Genomic DNA, 18,882 nt, shown 5'->3' with positions numbered 1-18,882 from the left:
CATTCCATCCTGATGCCATGCAAAAGTTTTCAGGCTCAGGTCCTTCAAGCTCCTGGGGCATCTGTCTGGGGCTGCTGGAGTGTCTGGGTAGCTCTGGGCTGCCCGTGCTCTCCTGCCACAGAGCAAATAGAGGTAGACTGCAATAAAGTGGCGCTGTTCTATAGTCATAGTTGGTGCTGTGGTGCAAAAGGGTAGAGCCATCTATTCCTCATCATTTGTGCTGCTGTAAAAATGCATATGGTGGCATAAATGCGCCGTCAGGTGATGTGTCTTTCTACCCTAAGTGCCCAGCAAAGAGTGGACCAGGCTGGCATTCTGGGGCTCCCAGCTCTTTAATGCCTGTCTGCAAGGAGTCTTTCCTAGTCTATTCGCCTGATGTCTCAAGGGCTTGCTATTGGACCAGGAGGTTGAGCCTTCTAAGGTCAGATCCAGCACCGCACAAATCTTCATTTGTAGTATTAAAATAAAACAGTCTAGCCACACCTTCTTCTAATTATGTAGTAGTTTGCTGCCTAGAGAGTTTATGCAGCAGATGTGCGTCTTCCCTTTGTTTTTTCCCACTGGAAACATACGTAGTTACTAGCTTTTCTGTAAATAGAAATAGTATCATTAAATTTAATAGACATATTTTATTTTTAGAGCATTTATTTTTATGGGAGTTTGATACATTAGGGGTAATACAGGACCCATTTCCTGAAGCTAAAAACAGCTGTCAGTCTGACTGGAACGTTTGTTCCTTTTCCCCACACCTGAAGTTTTCTGGTGGTGGCAACTTCTTATTCTAACGTCTCCCTCGATCAATGATCTCAAAGCATTTTATAATTTTTAATTAACGTGCCTTGTGCTACCTGAAGAGGTAAGGAAGCTGTAGTATTTCCATTTTATAGATGGGTAAATTGAGGCAGAGACGAATGTGGAAAAGTGAATCGAATTGTGACCCAGTGGCAGAACTTTAAGTAGGATATAAGAGTCCTTGCTGGCAGTCTCCTGCTCTAACTAATAGATAGCAGTTTAATAACGCATACAGCACGCAGTAATGATTTCAGAATGTATAGTCTTATTTACCCTCTGTCTGTTACGTCTGCCAGGGATGTTGGCTTGAGTCCTAAGGTATGAGTCAACTTCCCAAAACATTTGAGCAGGAGACATGATGAATGCTTATGAATCAAAGACTGTTATAAAAGCAAAGGCCTTGGGCCAGGAGGACTTGGAAACCCTTTGAAAGCAGTGTGTTCAGCCTGCAGGGGAGGCAGCGTTATGTGATGCTTAAAAGCATCCCCTCTGAACCAGTGAATGGGCTGATAGGCCTCACAGGGAATAAGACAGTGCTGTAATGTGGACACGGAGGGTGGGGAAGGGGACCAGGAGGGAAGGGACCTCGGCTGTTCTGGGGGAGATGCAGAGCTCGCCCAGAGGAGGAAAAGTAAGTGAGCAGCCAGGGCGATAAGCAGAGTCCCATAAATGTTTACGCAGATTCGTCAGTGTAAAGACAAGAATGGGAAACAAATGTTGAAACTCTGATCTGAGGGTTGTTGTTACAGCAGATTCTCAGCTATTTTTCAGGTCTGTGCTTAATAAACACAGTATTTTGCTTTCCTAATGAATATCAGTGTGTAATTGCTCACTAGGGTTTTATCTGTCTGTCAAGGTATCTTTTATGTAGGATTGTGGTTTATATAGAGAATAGCAGAAAGGCATTAAATGAGCATAAATCTTTATAGATTTTAAACAATTGACCTGGGTTTGGGGGTTTTTTTGGGGTTTTTTTTTAAATGCCACATATCATGGCAGTAATTACATTTTAAGCCTGTATTAACAAATGTTTTAGTAGTGCCAGATTTTGAAGTTGTGTGTAATGATTAATGGAGAATCGCATAGAACTCCATTTGGAACATTAACAAACATGTTGTAATTATCTGGCTTTGTGTCAGACCAGAATGGTTAATGATCCACAAAAGCATTTAGTATGGACAGTTACATATAACAACTGAGATTTCACTTTTTCAAACGATTTGGTTGGGTACATGAAGGATTTATGAACGCATTGTGACTTTCAGAAATAAACACATTGGGTTCATTGCAGGAAACGCATTACCGAGACGTGTTGGGCACACTAGCCATTGTAGTTCAGATTTGTCAGGTAATTTAGCTGTTTCAGCGAAGATGAAAGTTTCCCTCTGATGCTGCTGAGATGCAGACTCCTTGCGTTTTATTTCACATTGTCACCTCAAAGTTCATGATATCCTTCATTAAAATTTGCATATATGATTTTTACTACTTGTGTTTCATGATCTTTTTCAAGCTGTTAATTTTAGATTCCTATCTTTAATCATTTTCAACAAATACACCCCCTTCTGTATTTTGATCCCTCCCCCCCTTCCCTTCAGAACCTCAGTATGTTGTTATAAAATGTATCCTGGGTTACATGTGATGCACATTTATTAGATCTCTGAAGGGTAAGTTTTAGTGCGTTATTTCAAACATGATAAACATCTCAATAAAGTCATTTTACTGTAGTCTCTTCCAAAAGGGTACTTTACAGCACTTTTTAATGAAGTTTAGACCCAATGACTGCCTGACATACCTACATTTGTTTTTATAATACACATTTGGTTTTGCTGCAGAAGAAAAGACATGTACATCTGTCTCTGTAAGTCTAGTGCTATGCAAGTTTAGTGAGAAGTTCCTTGGAAGGCAGAAAGGATTTGGGTTGTTTTTTTGGAAATGTGCACAATCAGCCACTACCTGCCGATAGTAATTAACTGCACAGTCAGTGAACACATGTAGGGAGGTATTTTTAAAGGAACCGAAGGAAATTAGGGAACGGATTCTCATTGTTTGTTTGTTTTAACAGAAATTTAGATATGCGATTTCCCTTAAAAATCCAGCATGAAAAACCCAGCTTTACTATCTCAGAAGAATTTTTAATGCTGAGAATCAAATATTACAGCAACTAAACTAAGTTAGAAGTCTCCTGCTTTCTGTAGGTTTTGTCCCTACTCGTCTCGTGACACTCATGAGAGTCAGCCAGGCATTCCCAAGTGAACTTCCTCTTTTAGTTTACTACTTTTTTTTCATAAATAAAGCTACAACTTCCTGCACCTGAATTTCTCTCGTATTGGCACATTGCCATGGAGCCCACATGTTCTACAGGTATTCTCTGGACTCAGAAATGTGTAGTTCCTTCCAGCGGGAATATAAAACCAGATAACATTGTCTACACGTGGAAACAATAGTGCCTCCAAGCCACCTTTATGCTAAGGCGAACTTCATAAAATACAAATAGTTTATCAAATCCCGATTCATCTGTTAAGTCCTCTTCCTATGTTTCCTTCCACTGATTGGGTTTGTTTTTTTCTTTTATACTGAAAGCTTTTGTTTTGTGCAGTTGATTCACTTGAAGGATTGTAAACTCCTCCTTTTGCTATGCCCATATCTCGGCTAGCTTCAGTGTGCGCTGCAAGTTCCTTCAAGGAAGAACAGACCTTTCAGTACTTGTAACATCTTAATTCATACCGCTTGAAACATTTTGTGTCGTCATGCACTATGTTTTGGCATCACAGAGAGATGGGTGTATGGGGGAAGCAGAGCTTTAAAGGAGACAGCTTCTGTTTAGACACAAATATCATGCTAATCAGCACAGATGGGATGAGAAATACAGAAAAAGTACATGACAGTTTAATGGGGTTTTGGCAAAATGCATATTTTTTTTCAATGTACCTGTATGTGGCCATAGCTTTCCCATGACAAGGGGTCTGGTGAGACCTGAATGATGCCTGTATACCTATCTGCATTTTACTAAGCAAAGAGACTTTATTTTTTAATATTTAATTTTTAAAAATGACCACAAAAATCTTCCAAACACCAGGCTCAGTTCTTGTCTCTAGCTCTTTCTTTGTATTTGGATGGCAAGCTGTGGAACATATTTTTGCACAGTATGAAGCTTCTTGGCAGACTCCTCAGGCCAAGTATTGGTGGTTTTAGAGTTATCTTTGGATCTGTCAAAAGTGCTAATGGGCTTTCTGAGCTTCTTTAAGCTTCTAAATCCTATTTGCTTTTTGCTTTTTTGTGCTCTGTTTTATTCTATGATGATTAAGATCCCACTTGAATTCATGACTAGTCTAATTTTGCTCTATCATGTGCTTTTTTATATATAAATATAAATCCTACCTTATACCAGTCTATAGTACATCCATGAAGAGTTTACTTTGAATCAAATCCACTAATTCAGCCTCTCCTGATGAATTAAGGTTTCCTATTCTAGAATGGCTTTTTGAATCCATTTTTAGTAGAAATCAAAGGCCGGTTTCAGCTAACCTTGCTCACACTGAGAGAGCTCCTTATGCATGAAAGTACTCCATTGATTTCTGTTGGGAAGATATGTGGAGTGAGGTGCCACTTGTGTGAATAAAGGCAGCTGAATCTGGCTTTTAATTTTCACTTGCTGTCTTTTGTTTGGGAGCCATTCCACTGCTCCGACACTACCGTAATACACCCTCTTAGCCCCCGAACAGCGTGGGGGACACCCACATTGACAGAGCTTCAGGCCCAGCCCCAGGATGGGTGGGAGAGTGTGGGATAAAGAGCTACTTGGTGTAGCTTGTTCCTTTCTCAGAGCTGTATAAATGCGGTGGTTTTGTATGGCTTATTTCCCTGTCTCTAGCTGAGGATGCTTTCTGCTGCCCCTCCTCATAGTAACAACTGGGTTCAAGTTCCTAAAGCAGTACAAACTCCTGAATATTAGGACCATTATTCTTGCCTTGTATTTTAATGCCTCTATAGTCCCAATAATCACAATTGCTCTACAGTAGGCTGTGCCATTAGCAGATTCTTTAATGATTAAGTTTAATTAGACATTTTCAGTAAGTATGTCGTCTTCTGTTGGATTGCAAGTAACTGGGCTTTTTTAAAACACTTTTGCAGAAATGTATATATACTCTATGTGTAAGAGAACCTCTTAACTCCAACAGAAAATCTCTTCAGTTTGTAGTTTACAAGTTGAGTATAATTTTTTTAAATGAGTGTTTTGGCTGGCATTAATTTAAAAAAGCTCGAGGACAGCACACAAACAAACTGCTCGCATGGGCTGACCCATAGATTTCTGCTAATAAGCAGCTTTCTGTTGGTGGTTAGACACTGGGAAGCAATCTAATTCTTTGCTGTTTTAAGATATTTTTGTTTGCAATATTTTTTCAAAACCTCTCTAATCTTTCTTCCTAGAGAAATCTGACAGAGTATTTTGTAGCCGTTGATGTCAACAACATGCTGCATCTCTATGCTAGTATGCTGTATGAACGTCGCATCCTCATCTGCTGTAGTAAACTGAGCACTGTAAGTACTTTTTAGAATAATCTCTTCCATTGATGTAGCACTTTAAAAAGTGACAATTATACAGGAGATCTTCTGGAGTACCTATAGTTTGAGATAAATGGTGGTTCTAAATTGTTTGTAGTGTGCCAGGAACATCACGGTGAATTTGGACTTTATTAATACTGCAAAGGACCACTCTACTTAGAAAGATACTGTATACTGAGATAAACATTGTACACATTGAAATAGCCATGAGGTGGAAATAAATAATAACCACATAATAATTGTATATATTGGCATAATTGAACAACATAAGGAATTGCAGAGCAGAGAAGCAGATGTACACTGGTGGGTCAGTATCGATATGTCATACTTAATTTCTTGCTGAAAAATCTCTAGTGTTCTTTGTTTGTAATACCAATAAATGTATGAATGTGCTTGGTCTGGGGAAAATCCTACAGCAGAGCTGGTTTTGGCTGAGGTGGTATGGCCTCTCAAGGGCTTGAATGAAAAAGTTCTGCTCTCGATACAGATGCCATATACTAACATTTACACCATGTTAGTGAAGCCCCTTTTCATACGCTTACTTGAAAGAAAAAACAGATAAATGATATTTTCAGATGGATCTTCTGGTGACCTTCTCTTGATGAACCCAGATGGTGGGCTATAACACATTGGCAAACTACATTTTTCGCAATTTTGTTTGATAAGGTGTAGGCTTAATGCTACTTAGACTCCATCAAGGATCTGAAAGATGAAAGCTGCTGAGCACTCCAAAGTGCTGTCTCTTCTAAAAATGGCTGCACATCAATACCAAAAAACCCAGCTTGATTTAGTTCAAAGTTTAGCATTCCTCATTTCAAGGTTTATCAGTCAATAAGATTGTGATTTTCTATATAAAAGAAAATGTTAAGTTTCCATTCTGTTTGCTCTGTAAATGGGTATTGATTGTTTTCCTTTATGAATGATAAACAGAGGGTGGTTAACTAAATGTTTCCTTCTAATGCTGTGGACTAAAGACTTGAAAGCCTCTTTCTAAAGTAAGAACTCCCATTTCCATTTTGTATAGCAAGAGGCCAGATAATGCCATATTTCCAAGGTCTGATTATAACTCCATCATAGACTTCCAGAAAACAGGGAAAGCCGAAACAATGTACACCAAAGACTTGAAAAAATAACCTGTATATGCTGGGATGGTGGAGGGGGAGAACAAAATCCTCTTATATTCAATCTCTCAATTGAACTATCTCAATCTAATTAACAAAAAAGGCAGATGAGGGCAGGAGATTCAGTATAATCTCTGGGACATTCCAACATGTCTTAGATTTATATGATCAAAGCCTGCAAAGAGCCATTTGTGCTCAAATGTCACGGTGATGGAAGCTAGAGAAAGCCTATAGAGATACTTGAGGTTTTTGTATGTGCCCAGCATTGTTGGCCCGCTGCAGGGTCAGGTGCACCGCGCGGTAGACCCAGGCCAGGGGCGTAAATGAATTGGGGGAGGGCTCTGTTTGATTCACAGAGGTAATGAATGAAAAGTAATGCAAATGTTAGGAATGAAGTAAAGTATTCTGACTTACAGCAGCTATGCACTTGACTGCCTTCACGCAGCTCTTGGTAAGGTAGGCTGGAAAGAAGCATCACTTCCTTACCTGTCACTTTGTTTTCCTTAATAAGCTCCTTCGCTAGCAGGCTTGTGTTTTTCTTCTTCCTTCTCTTCCTCCTGTTCCTCTTCCTTTGCCTCTGCCCAAGATAAAAGGCTGTCTAGCTCTCGGTGGAGGAGGGGTGTACATTCATATCTCACAACTTTATACATAAACTGCACCAAGATTGGAGTGACAGTTTCAGACAGGTTTGAAGTGTTGGGCTGGTGCCAGTGATTCCTTGCCTGCACACTTGGCTCGGCGTGTTCCAGCAGTAGGAACAAGCTGCATTATTTTATTTCAAACTGTGCTCAGCGGAAGCCAAGACCTTGTAACTGGAAACTTACCAAACTGAGACTTCTCAAAGCGTAGCCGGTGTCCTGATTTAAAAAATGAAACTCTTCATAATTAATGTCTACCTCTTGGGGACAAATAATAAGCGTAATGCTTAACATTTCTATCAAAATATCAAGGAGATGAGAGACAAAAGCAACGCTGAGAAGAATGACCCTTATGATGGAATTAAATGGTTGGTCATACAGCAAGCTCGGCAAACGTATTATGAATTAAAGGGGCAAGCTAAGAAAGATGTGGGGGTAACTGAATGGCGTCTAATGTATTAGCTGGTCTGCGTTGGTTGTTTATAGTCTCAGCCCTGTGGAAGGGCATTGCCTTTGCCGTGTTTTTTTTTCCAAATGGAAGCACAGTTCACTGCTCAGAACATTTAAACGCTGCTCTGTGAATTTAAATTTAACAAAGATTCACAAGCAAGTTGTAAACATTTGTGTGGTCTAGCTCCTTGTGGAAAGACTGACTTAAACACGCCTACCTGACACTGTGCAGTTGTCAGTGGCCTCCTGGTTTTGCCATGTGTGTTGTAACAAATGCAGTGGAGGCCAGTATCTCTTTTAACCAGGTTTCTGGGTCCCAGCATGGCTTGCCCTTATAGCCCTGCCCAAATAAAGTATGTTAGCTATTTGCTCTAATGCAGCTGGCAGTATCAAATACAGTAAAGTATCCAGAGTAAGCAGTCTAGTAGCTCTAGGAAAAATTCACAAATTGAATTGAGTTTAAGTCCCTACCTGGCTACTTTTCACTGAGGTTTATTTTGTCCATAACTTAGATATTCCCCAGTCTTAAGCAAACATTAGTGCCAAGAAGAAATATTGTTCAGGCATAGTATCCATGGCCCTCCTGGGAGTGGAGAGCTGGCCAAGTGTATTTTACGGGATGCTCAAAATACGGTTCCTTGACTGTTCCAACACGGTCTCATGTTTGAAAGATAAGTAAATATCTTCTCTCCCATGAAAATGTAGCACGTGCTTATTGACACGGGCTCTTTGCCGTCAGGATGGGATGGGGGCTTCCCTCTTGCAGCTCTGTAGCAGCCCTTGTTTCAAGTCTCCCTGTTCACCAATTCTTCCTCCTGGGAACACCACCCTCCTTCAGTCTCCAACTCCGCCACAGCACCTCAGTCTTGACCTGCAGCCACGGCCTGCAGTAGTAGTCCTACTCCATTACAGTGTTGTCTTAAATTTGTCTTGAGAAACCTAGTGGAATGGCTGAGCTTATAAGCACTCAGAAGTAGCTAGTTTTTTAGTATAAACTCCATTTTTAAGTCTCAGGTTTCACCCTTAGTACAGTAACATTTGTATGCATTAATGCATCTAAAGACAGACTGTGAAGTGTATTGGAAATTGCCCCACCTTAGTTTGAAATCAGTGGCTGATTTTTTCTGAATATGACACTCTTCTGTTTGATTTGCCTGCATAGAGACTTTTGAATTTTAAATGTGAAGTTGGAAAAAGCGAGTGGTACTAGGGATCCATTTCTCTCTCAAATGGCTGCATGTGCGCGCGATTCCCTAGCAGCAGCTGTAGGAAGCTGAAGTAGTTGAACTGATCTCATTTTTAGTCTGCTGGATTGCTGTAGTTTTAACAGTCAGTCATTTCTCAGATTGTTGTCTTATTAACTGCTTGTTTTCTATATGGTAGTCACTAATCAGGTGAGGTCTCCAGCTAATATGCTATTTCTTTTTTATGAGCCATTATCTTGGCAGAGTTGAAGGGCGCTACTGGAGCTTACCCAGGGTGGTATGCTATTTGGATTCATGCCAGGTAGCAAGGTAGGAGTACATTTCAGAAATAAGTGACAGCTACTGCTCAGATGCCTGTGATGTTGAGCATTGTCTTTTAATCTTTTGTTGCTGAGTTTTAAATCCTAGGATCATGAGCCTGGAAAGGACCTCTTGGGTCATTGAGTTCAGTACCCTGCCGTAACAGGCAACCACATAATATAATCTTAGTGTCAGAAAATAATCAAATAGCTGCTCATTGAAGCTATTTTTAAGTACAGAGCCACCTTAAGCAGTTCTTCCCAGACATCTTGGTGCCTTGTAGAGTGGACACCAAAATTAGGGCACATACAAGACAGCTAGTATTAGACACACGAGGGTGCTGGGCAGAAGCTAAGATGTTGGCCCCTCTTTCTTCCCATCTGCTCATAGGATGACTTTGATTCGCTTAGCATAATGTCATCCCACATGCCTCATGGCCCCCAGCTTTTGCACTGGTTGCCTCCCCTAGACCTGGCTCCGGCATCTGGGACTTTCACAGGAACATAGGGGTGCTCTTTTGGAAACTTGCCACTTTCTGACTGCTAAATTAGGTATTGTGCTGCTCATCTGCTTACCCATTACTACAGTCTTCTGCTTCCTCATGATAATTCTGACCATTTAGGCTGGATAAATAAAGATGTATAGAAGGATGGGTGGAAAAAAGCCCTCTACTTCACATTACATGGCAAGAGTGACTTTTAGGGGGAGGTATGGTATATATAAATTAAAGTGATCTGATGAGAGAATGAACTTGGGATGAGCAGAGCACTCGGGGCAAACAGGAGCATACTACAAGCACATCACCCTAGTGACAAGGTGACATGGTGTGAGCCGCTATGTTTCAAGCTGCCCTTCCATTTTGAATGATAGAAAAACTTTCTTTAAGAAAAAGTGTCATTTTTTGTGGTGCTAACTGTTAAAAAAGGGTTTGTGATGGATGAAATGAACTGTGGACTCCTCCAGGGAGTTTCAGCAGGTTCCAAAGGCCGGGAGTCCTATTCAGTCATTTCAAATCACCTTTCCTTGTGTTACCTTGTACAATGGGGGTGCCATGAAGCAGGAGACGCGACAATGAGCCCACCTTGTGTGTTGTGTCAAGGTTGGGGGGGGGGGGGAGAAAACCTTGGATTTCCAACTTTCTGCTTTAACCATTGGAGAAGCCTGCCTAATGGTTTTTTTTTTTCATTGTGAGTCATGAGAGAGCGCTCCTGCAAGCAGGCCTGGCTTTCCTAAAGAATGCTGCAGCAGGAGGTAGGCTTGTGCTCACAGCCACTTGCTTATCCGCCATATTCCTGAAAAGCCTTTTTCTTCTAGGTCTACGGTTCAAACCCCGTTTGCATTCTTTCATGGATCTTTGGGCTTAGTGCATCCAGCTGCTCTACTTTACCTTTTCCTTTAAGGATTTTACCTCTCGGTTTTTCATCTTGGAATGCTGTTTTTAGGCCCCATATTCCAAAGAAAAGCATGTAAAGGTGGTGGAGAGCCGAGACCCGGAGGAATGCTGCTGCGGCAGTGACTATTGTAGCGAAGAAAGCCTTAACAGCAATGGTGGGGGGGAAAACTCGTGTAGTGGTGCGGTGTGTGCGCACACTGACAAACCTGATCTCACAGGGTCTGGGAGGGTTTGTTAATGCAAGTGACAGTGAAATGGAAATTATTACAGACAGTTCCAGACCTTTTACTCAGATTTAGGTAGACTGTCTTTCTTTCTCTTTTGATTCAGTGTCTCAGTGGCATAAAATGGATTTAAATAGAAATTGGCTACTTTTATTCTGCTGCTGTCTCAGGTGCTGGTATTGCTGCATTATGAATGTTATACATGGTTTTGAGGTAGGCATGTCATGTTTATGGTATTTCATGGCTTGTGCCTAAAATAATCCAGGTTTTTTTTAAAGCTGGTGGTCTCGGGTAGCTAGTATAGGGAAGCGGAGGATACAGGAAGTGATGTCCTAGGTGATTAACGATTTTACATGTTATTGCCAGCCTCGGGTTTGTGACGTGAGGCTTCTGATGTCAGGCAGTGTGGTCTAGAATACGGATGCTATTCTATGATAAATTGTGCAAAATTAGTGTAATCAATAACGAGTCCTGCATGATAGTGCAGCCACTCTCCTGAGTATTTTCATGGTCTCTTGGTTGGAGATAAATATTATTAGTGGAAGTTAATTTATTACAGGGATTAGTCAGTTTTAGTCTGGTGACAGTGCTTCCTTAGCATACCTCTTTAAACTGACTTCAGTGGCTATGATGTCTTAAATTAACTTTAGCTCATGTGGTATTGTGCTAAGTTCTTTCTTCTTTTCTTTAGGATTTTTCAGTTTATATATGCCATTGATGCACAGGTATCATTTGGATTTGGTTGTTTCATCATTGTCTTGCAAAATCCTGAACCAAACAAAGTTAAATGGGAAAAAAAATTGAAGAGAGTTTTGTGTATGGGATGAAGTTACAACAGAACGCAATGCATTTAAAGGAACTTTTTCATGTTTTAATTTGCGAATACCGCGTAACTATGCCATGAGCCCTTTGATCTCTTGGAACCTTCTGTTGTGACATTTCTGTTGCTCCAAAGCCACCCCCAGAGCTCTGAATGTTCGGTGTTAAGGTAAGTATTAGCTTTGCCAGAAAGCCTGCCAGTATATTTGGAGGAGCAATCAAGAGCCTGCCAAATGAAAGCACCGAGATGCAGTGGGATTACTAGCAAACCACAGTATAATGTAGGACAGGAAGACTTGAAAGCTGTATTGGATGCTCAAGCTCAAACTTGATGGGTCGCCAGGAAAGACCAGGTTTGCAAGGCATCCACACAGATTTTCTTTTACGCCTGGGCCTCATGTCCTCATTTGGTGTGCTTCCAAAACAGTTTTTGTCCTAAAAATATAGTACAGGAAAACGTCATAGCAGTTCCCAAACCAGAAAAATTACTGGAAGAGCTTCAGAGCTAGTTGGCTTATCTCTATCCTCTGTGCCCCCTAGACAAGCTTTAGGGAGAGACTGATTCTAACATGCATCAATGAGGCTATTGAGCCATAACTGCCTTTTGTTCAAGCCGGTGTTAGATGAGGATGGTGCACTGAGATCAAATAATTCATTTAACTCAAAACATCCCTGGTGGCAAACCTCCAGTAACAGAGATGCCACGTAAGAAGGAGTGCAGTTAGCATCCAGTTTCCCAACATACAGGGCAAGCCCCTGTTTTGTGCGGTACTGTAATTTATCTACCTGAAGTACTTTTGTGAACAGGCCCAGAATATTCAAATGCTTAAGGGCAAAATCTTTTTGGGAGACATTAAATAGGATTGATAATTGCTTCCTGATGAATATTCATTATGACTAATGACCTTAGGCAAATTTTACACATACTGACTTCCTTATTTTCCCACTGAGTGTGATTTTGATAGGTTCATTTTCTTAACTTACACTTAAAATAAAGATTCACAATACCTCTTTGTTGTACACAGAATGTTTTAAAGATGATGCGAAATCAAATATGCATGTTTCATTGTTAGCCTTTAAAACACTGCCTAAAATGTATGCACATATAATATGCATATAGGATCTAATAGAAGTAACTTTCCCCAGTATGCATTTGTCAGAGGCAGCGAATGTTTATAGAACAGCTTTGGAATAAATACAGAGTTAAAGAACATAAAACACTTTCCTAAAAGAAAGACTTTGGGGGAGGAATTACTTGTGGAAATTGTCTCCCACATAATCCTTCCTTTGACTTGATTATGTGCACTCTGATAACTAAAAGAGCTTTTGTAGATCAAGAAAACAAGAATTTTCATGATTCTTTTCAGGTATAAAAATATTATCAGATTAAAATCTGCATTTCTTATGCTAGAAGAATAAATGTAACTGTAGTGCTCTAGCCTACATGGAAATGTGACCATGTAACTACTAAATCAGTAGCTGATGATATGATGTGACATTTCAAAAGCTCGACTTGGTAAGTGACAAGTGATTTAACTGTCCTCACATTCCACTTCATAATGTATTAAAGGTTACAGGGAAGTATTAATGTATAACATTAGTCTGAAGATAAGATCTGTGTCATTTTTATTACTTGAAACAAGATTTTGACATTAGCCTATTTAGGTTAAATGTTGATGCTACAGCTCTCCTTCTATGTCCCAAAAAAAGAGACTTGGAGAGTTGTAAATACATCAACAGTGAGTTTTAATTATTCAAATTGACTGATTCTTTTTTCCCGCTACCTGGAAATGTACTTACAGATGCAAAGGAGTACAGAGGAAGTGTTAGTTGAAGAACGGTATTCTCATCTCAGTGCATGGTGTATTCTCTCTGTGAATTTCCATTAATATTAGTAGGCTTTAAATGCAAAAACTCCAGGCCTCAGGTTGAGAATATGCCCCTACATGTGATTTTTCTTAAATATATTCATCTCGGCATTAAGGAACAGAAAATCAACCTTGATCATATTTGTGTTCATCCCCGTTTGCAAGTATGCCACTTGCAAATGGAGATGAGCAAATAGCGTTAGAAAAATATAAGCCAATCTTTTGGCCAAACCCCAGATATTTAAAGGGCGTGGGTGTGCGTGTATGTTTAACGAGCACAACGGCGGACTAACCCATAGGCCTGTCGGAAATTCTTCAGAATTAGAACTTATTCGGTATACGTGCGGTGGTTTTCCCTTTCACAATACTAATAAGGGATGCCAGCATGAGCACTGTGGACACCAGTGCATTATTACTCCTCCATGGTACACCAGATCCGGTGTGGATTTTGTGCCGGTTGCCACAAGTATTTTTATGGGTCATTAAACGCTGACCCTCCCACCCTGCCCCTCTTAGTAGGAGACAAGAAAATTCCTTCTAATGTTTTGCATCTCAGTTAGAACTTGCTTCTAGAAACTGTCTTGTCTTCATTTTAAAGTATTTATAGAAAATGTTGTGTTTCCCCTCCTTTAGGCTGTTGCTGTAGTCTTTCTCCTTTACCCTTGTGATATTGTGATCAGCAGTAAGTGTGTGAATCTCAATGCAGATTTATTGGAAAATAGAGAGCTTGAGACCCTAATAACAGAGACAGATGGATATTTAATGCCATAAAACAGGCAATGATTCATGTTCCATCAAATCTGTGAATGCTTTTCACAGGGCTACAGTATTAGGTTCTGTAACTACTGTAGATTATTTTAACTATAGTAATGTTAAATATTCTAACATCTCTTGTCTAGTGACAGAGTACAGTGCAAGGTTCTGGCTTCCCAATTCAGGGATTTATATCTCGGTCATAAAAGTCCACCGAGGGCTTGTATTTGGCATAAAAGGTCTCAGCCTGGGAGTGATTTAAAAAAAAAAAAAAATTGAAAAAAATCCATCTATTTTTTTTGAGTTGTAAATTATAAAATCTATTTTTATTCATTTTCATGGTGGAAAAGCAACCATAATAAAAACAGCCACTCATGGGGCTCTTGCATCACTGTGGTTCTTGGGCTGCATCAAGGTGCACAGAGCCTCAGCTTCCCTCCAGAGAGTTTCAGCAGTTCCTGTTTTGCAGTCATAGCTTATCCAGATTTGCTTTTTCCCTGGACTGCAATAGATTTGAGTCTACAGGCTAAAAAAAGAGATGTGCTTTAAAATATATGCTCTGCCTCCATTCTTCATGCCCAGTCAGCCCCACTTTAACGCTAAAACCAGATTTTGTTGCTTATGTAGTAAAAGTTATTCATGTGTTAAAACAAGCCAACAAAAACTGCATTGAAAGTACATTAAAGTTCTGGAATAAAACACAGGCAGAAATAGGTTCACAGTTGAGACCGAATCCCCCAACATGGAGGCCTTGTGGGACAGCCACTTACGTTTTGGTGTGCTATAGGATAAGCCTTAGTTTTATTCTTGAAATTAGATACGATGACCTGTTTGCTCCCCTAGACGATTTTCTCTGCCAAGCTCTGACTCCCTGTTGTATAATATAAGTGTAAGTGGTCTGTCCAGTTGCAAATGATTCAGCTGATGGGGCTTCTCCTGCTCCATTTTGGAGACTACTTGACAACCTAATAGATTTCAGCCAAGACACGTCTTGATATTCATCCCAACTTTTCCTTCACTTCACTTTGGGCACTTTTACACGTGCTGCGGGGGATGGGGTGGGGAGGGGCGGCACTTTAATTAGAGCGCTTTAATTAAAGTGTCGCCATGTCTCGCGTATCAGCATCCCCAAGCTTAAAAATGGTGGCGGAGGAGCTTGAACTGGGGTTGACAACACATTCCACGTTATTAGTGTCCTCAGTAAATGCCACCAATGTCCTCCTTACTTCTCTTCCAAATTATTAATGAAAGTTTTGAATGAGATTGCAGTCTACATTGGAACCATTCCTTCAGCATCCCACGAGGCTCCTCCCATGGTTTGATTGCAGTGTATCTTTACTACAAGTGGTCCTTCTAATTCTCGGTTTCTGTCGGTGTTAAAGCCTAGCTGAATTAATTTTTAAAGTAAGAGTGTGACCGTCAGTACATGAAATCCAAGTAGATAAACTCTATTCTTTGCTTGCTTTGGTAATTCTAGGTAAAGTGACTGAGTTTTTATATGATTGTGTTTTCAGGGAACCCGTGCTGTTTTCACTGTGTTACCCTGCGCCCCTACCGGACTAGTGACACTGCCAGATTCTTCCCTCTATTTGTGTCATAATTTCATTACAGTGGTATGTTGCTTTATAGATAGTAATTGCCAGGATCAAGCTTTTTCTGCCTTTAATACTTTTCTATTTTTTCTCCCCTTTGTTTTCTTTCCCTGGTTTCTATTGTTTGTGGAAGACTCCGAATATTCTCTTCAGGTTTTGTTTGTTGAATGAATTATTGTACTCGGCTATTAACAAAATTAGGTCAAACAACAATCATCATTGTAAACCAGTGTTACTCCACCCACCAGCGGCCTTTGTTAAGAGTACACTTTTGTGTTGTGCAGTCGAGAGATTCAGGGACAAAAACACAGTTGATACTTCTGTTTTTTTGCTAGCTATTTCTTTTAAGCTTAGCTTTTGTCTTACTGATGATCTGATTTTAATTTGTTTCTTTCAGTTAACTGCCTGCATTCATGGGTCTGCAGCTATGCTCTACCCAATGTTCTGGCAACACGTTTACATTCCCGTTCTGCCCCCACATCTCTTGGACTACTGCTGGTAAGGCTGTATATCACTTAGACATGCAACAGTTTTATGCATCTCTATGTTTTAAAGCTTAAGTGTTTTTATGATGCAACCATTAATCTAAAAATAAATACATATATTAAATAAGTGGCTGACCCAGTCAGTCAAATACAATGTTTTTGTAGCATACCAGTGCTGTTGTCTAACACAGCATGTTCACATTGAATGCTTTATACAAATTTGGAATTGTAAATACACTGTTACTACCTAGACTTTATTTTAATATTATTTTTGGAATCAAAAATCCAACAAAAAAGGCTCCATCAGAAAAAACTCCTTTGCATTTCCCGTGGCTTTCCTGCTTTCAGGTTTTTGACTCATGCTGTTTAATTTTCTTGTTGTGACTTTTATTTTTGTTCAGGTGAGCTTACAAGGTGGTATCACAATTTACTCATAATTTGGGGGAAAAGATATGGGTATGAGACTAGATGCATCTTTTCTTCGTTGTGCGTGCTGGTTTAATTGTCACCCTCATTGTCACCCTCCTTCTCCCATCACGCAGAGCATCAATTTTGCTTCTCGCGTTTGATGGAAGCATACTGGTGTAGCCCAGAAATCACTAGCCAAATAACAAGTTGCAAATAGAAAGCTCTGAGACAGTGGTATGAAAGGCAGAGCTAGTTTTTGAAATGGTGTTGATTATAATTCTGTATCAGCCTTCACGATTTAAATAGATGTTTTAGCTCCAATACAGCTTGCACCTGTTACAGGCATCTCCACAACAGCAGGGAAGGACGGTGATTTAAGGTTATCCTCAATGCTGTGTCAGTAAGCATCCAGCCCAGAGCTCTGAGCTCACAGCTCTGCATTTCATGATGCTTGGTCTTAAAGTTTTCTGTTTGTGACTTGTTTGGCTTGTAATTTCTATGCTATTCCAGCATGCTTCCCTCAAATTTGAGAAGTGAAATTGGACGTGATGACTTTTGCTGGGATAAGCCTGCTCTTGGGCGACTTGGAGACACAGAACCCAACCTTTGAACTCGCATGAGGCTGAGACAGGGAATAGGGCAAAGTAGTCTCAGCTGGAAGAGCAAAGGGATCAGGATCAATACACTTCCCAAATGGTGCTGACCATGGTGCGGGTGGGGCTGGTGTAATTTGGGAACCCAAAGGCTGTATCTGCACAGTGGTCCAAAGTAGCATTCTCAAGTATGTGGCAGTGCTCCAGGTGAGCTGTCTCCGAAACTGGAACCCATGTAACCACGGTTGTACAGGGCTTTGGATAGGTCTAGTGGCACTGCTAAGTGACGGTGCTGATTCATCTGCCCCATGCTAATTAGCTTGCATTCAGTTGCACTGTCTCCAGGCCAGGGAGCAGCACAGTGTGCTTGGGGATGCTGCCGTGAGAGCACAGGACATGTTTGTGTGGTGGTGGCGAGAGGGAACCACAGGTCCTGAGGCATTCCAGGCTCACTTGAAGTGAAGCTCTACAGGGTGGGGAGGGCAGCCTCTACATGGAAGAGTAGAGGCTGCCTTCTACTTTTTAGAGTAAAAAAAAATCATAAATCAATACACTGTTGTAAGGGCCTGACACAAAAATTAGACTATTCCAGCATAAAGGTGGTCCATACAACTTTAGTATGGCCCCTTGCACATATGAATTACGATAGGGTCTTCAATCACAGGAGCACATCGAATGCCACATTGTCAGCAGAGCCTCTGCAGCGTGGCTTTGTAAGACTGTCGCTTCCCTAAAATTTGCGTGATAATTTCATGCTGTTCCTAATCTCTTCCCCTTGCCTCTCTCGCTGGAGCTCGGCACTGCTCCTTGTTAATTTCTCCCCCAAGGAGTGAAGTGCAACTGCCAGAGGGGGCACGGATTGTGGGCTCTGTGAATAGAAACGTAAACGCTGAAAAGTGCCTGGTTAACCCTGATTGTGGCATCCAGTAGAGCGGCTGCCAATCCTTTAGTTGTTATAATACTGAAAGCCAAAAGTCATGTTCCCTCTGTGGTTGGAGAGGGGTGTGAATTAAGAAATGCTCTTATTACCATAAATTCACACAAATACCAAGCAGCACGTGGCCGCAGAACTGTGGTGGGATGTGTCTTTGAATTCAAACTTAAGTCTCTACCCTTTGTTCTTCCGTTAACATGCGTTTGGTGTGGAACAGTGCTTACTCAGTAATAACAGACCATTCCAGCATGTATAACATGCCCGAGTGTTGTTTGAGGGGAAAGATAACAAAGTGAATGTTGAAGACATTATATGCCTTCCTGGCATATAATAGGCACTGGTGACATACAATACCAGGCTAGAATTCCTGAAGCAAAATGAATTGGAAATAGATCTAATATGACCTGTGTATGCTTAGATCAGTGCCCTCGAATGTTTTATTTGCTAAATGCTGCTGCTTGCGTTGAGTTCTTTTGGATATTCCACCCCACAATATATTGCAACAAAACAAATCCGTGGGTGTATTTGAACAGAAACAAAACGAGAAACCCGGTGGTTGTTAAACAACAGCACTGCTTTTGAGAAGAGCAGATCATCTGCTCAAAATGCAATTTCATCGCCTTAAATGAACTTATGCATCTTCAGCCAGTATCCATAATTGTCTTGAAATTGGAGCCTATGCTAATAACTTTATGATATTGTTCTTTTTCCCCGCGTTTTGAGCAAAAGCCTCTGCGGTGCTTC

At 40.6% G+C, this 18,882-nt stretch overlaps 1 protein-coding gene across 1 annotated transcript in view; it reads left to right on the top strand.

Annotated features, from left to right (window-relative positions):
• Positions 1-18,882, top strand: part of DENND1A (DENN domain containing 1A) — a 274,774-nt gene that overhangs the window by 126,458 nt on the left and 129,434 nt on the right. Inside the window, 2 exon segments of the mRNA XM_025194283.1 lie at positions 5,221-5,331; positions 16,116-16,216. Coding sequence (XP_025050068.1) covers positions 5,221-5,331; positions 16,116-16,216 — 212 coding nt within the window.

Source organism: Alligator sinensis, unplaced genomic scaffold, assembly GCF_000455745.1.
Source record: "Alligator sinensis unplaced genomic scaffold, ASM45574v1 scaffold611_2, whole genome shotgun sequence".
NCBI lineage: Eukaryota > Metazoa > Chordata > Crocodylia > Alligatoridae > Alligator > Alligator sinensis.
Note: the sequence above shows the minus strand (reverse complement) of the source record. Positions and strands in the feature narration are given on the sequence as shown.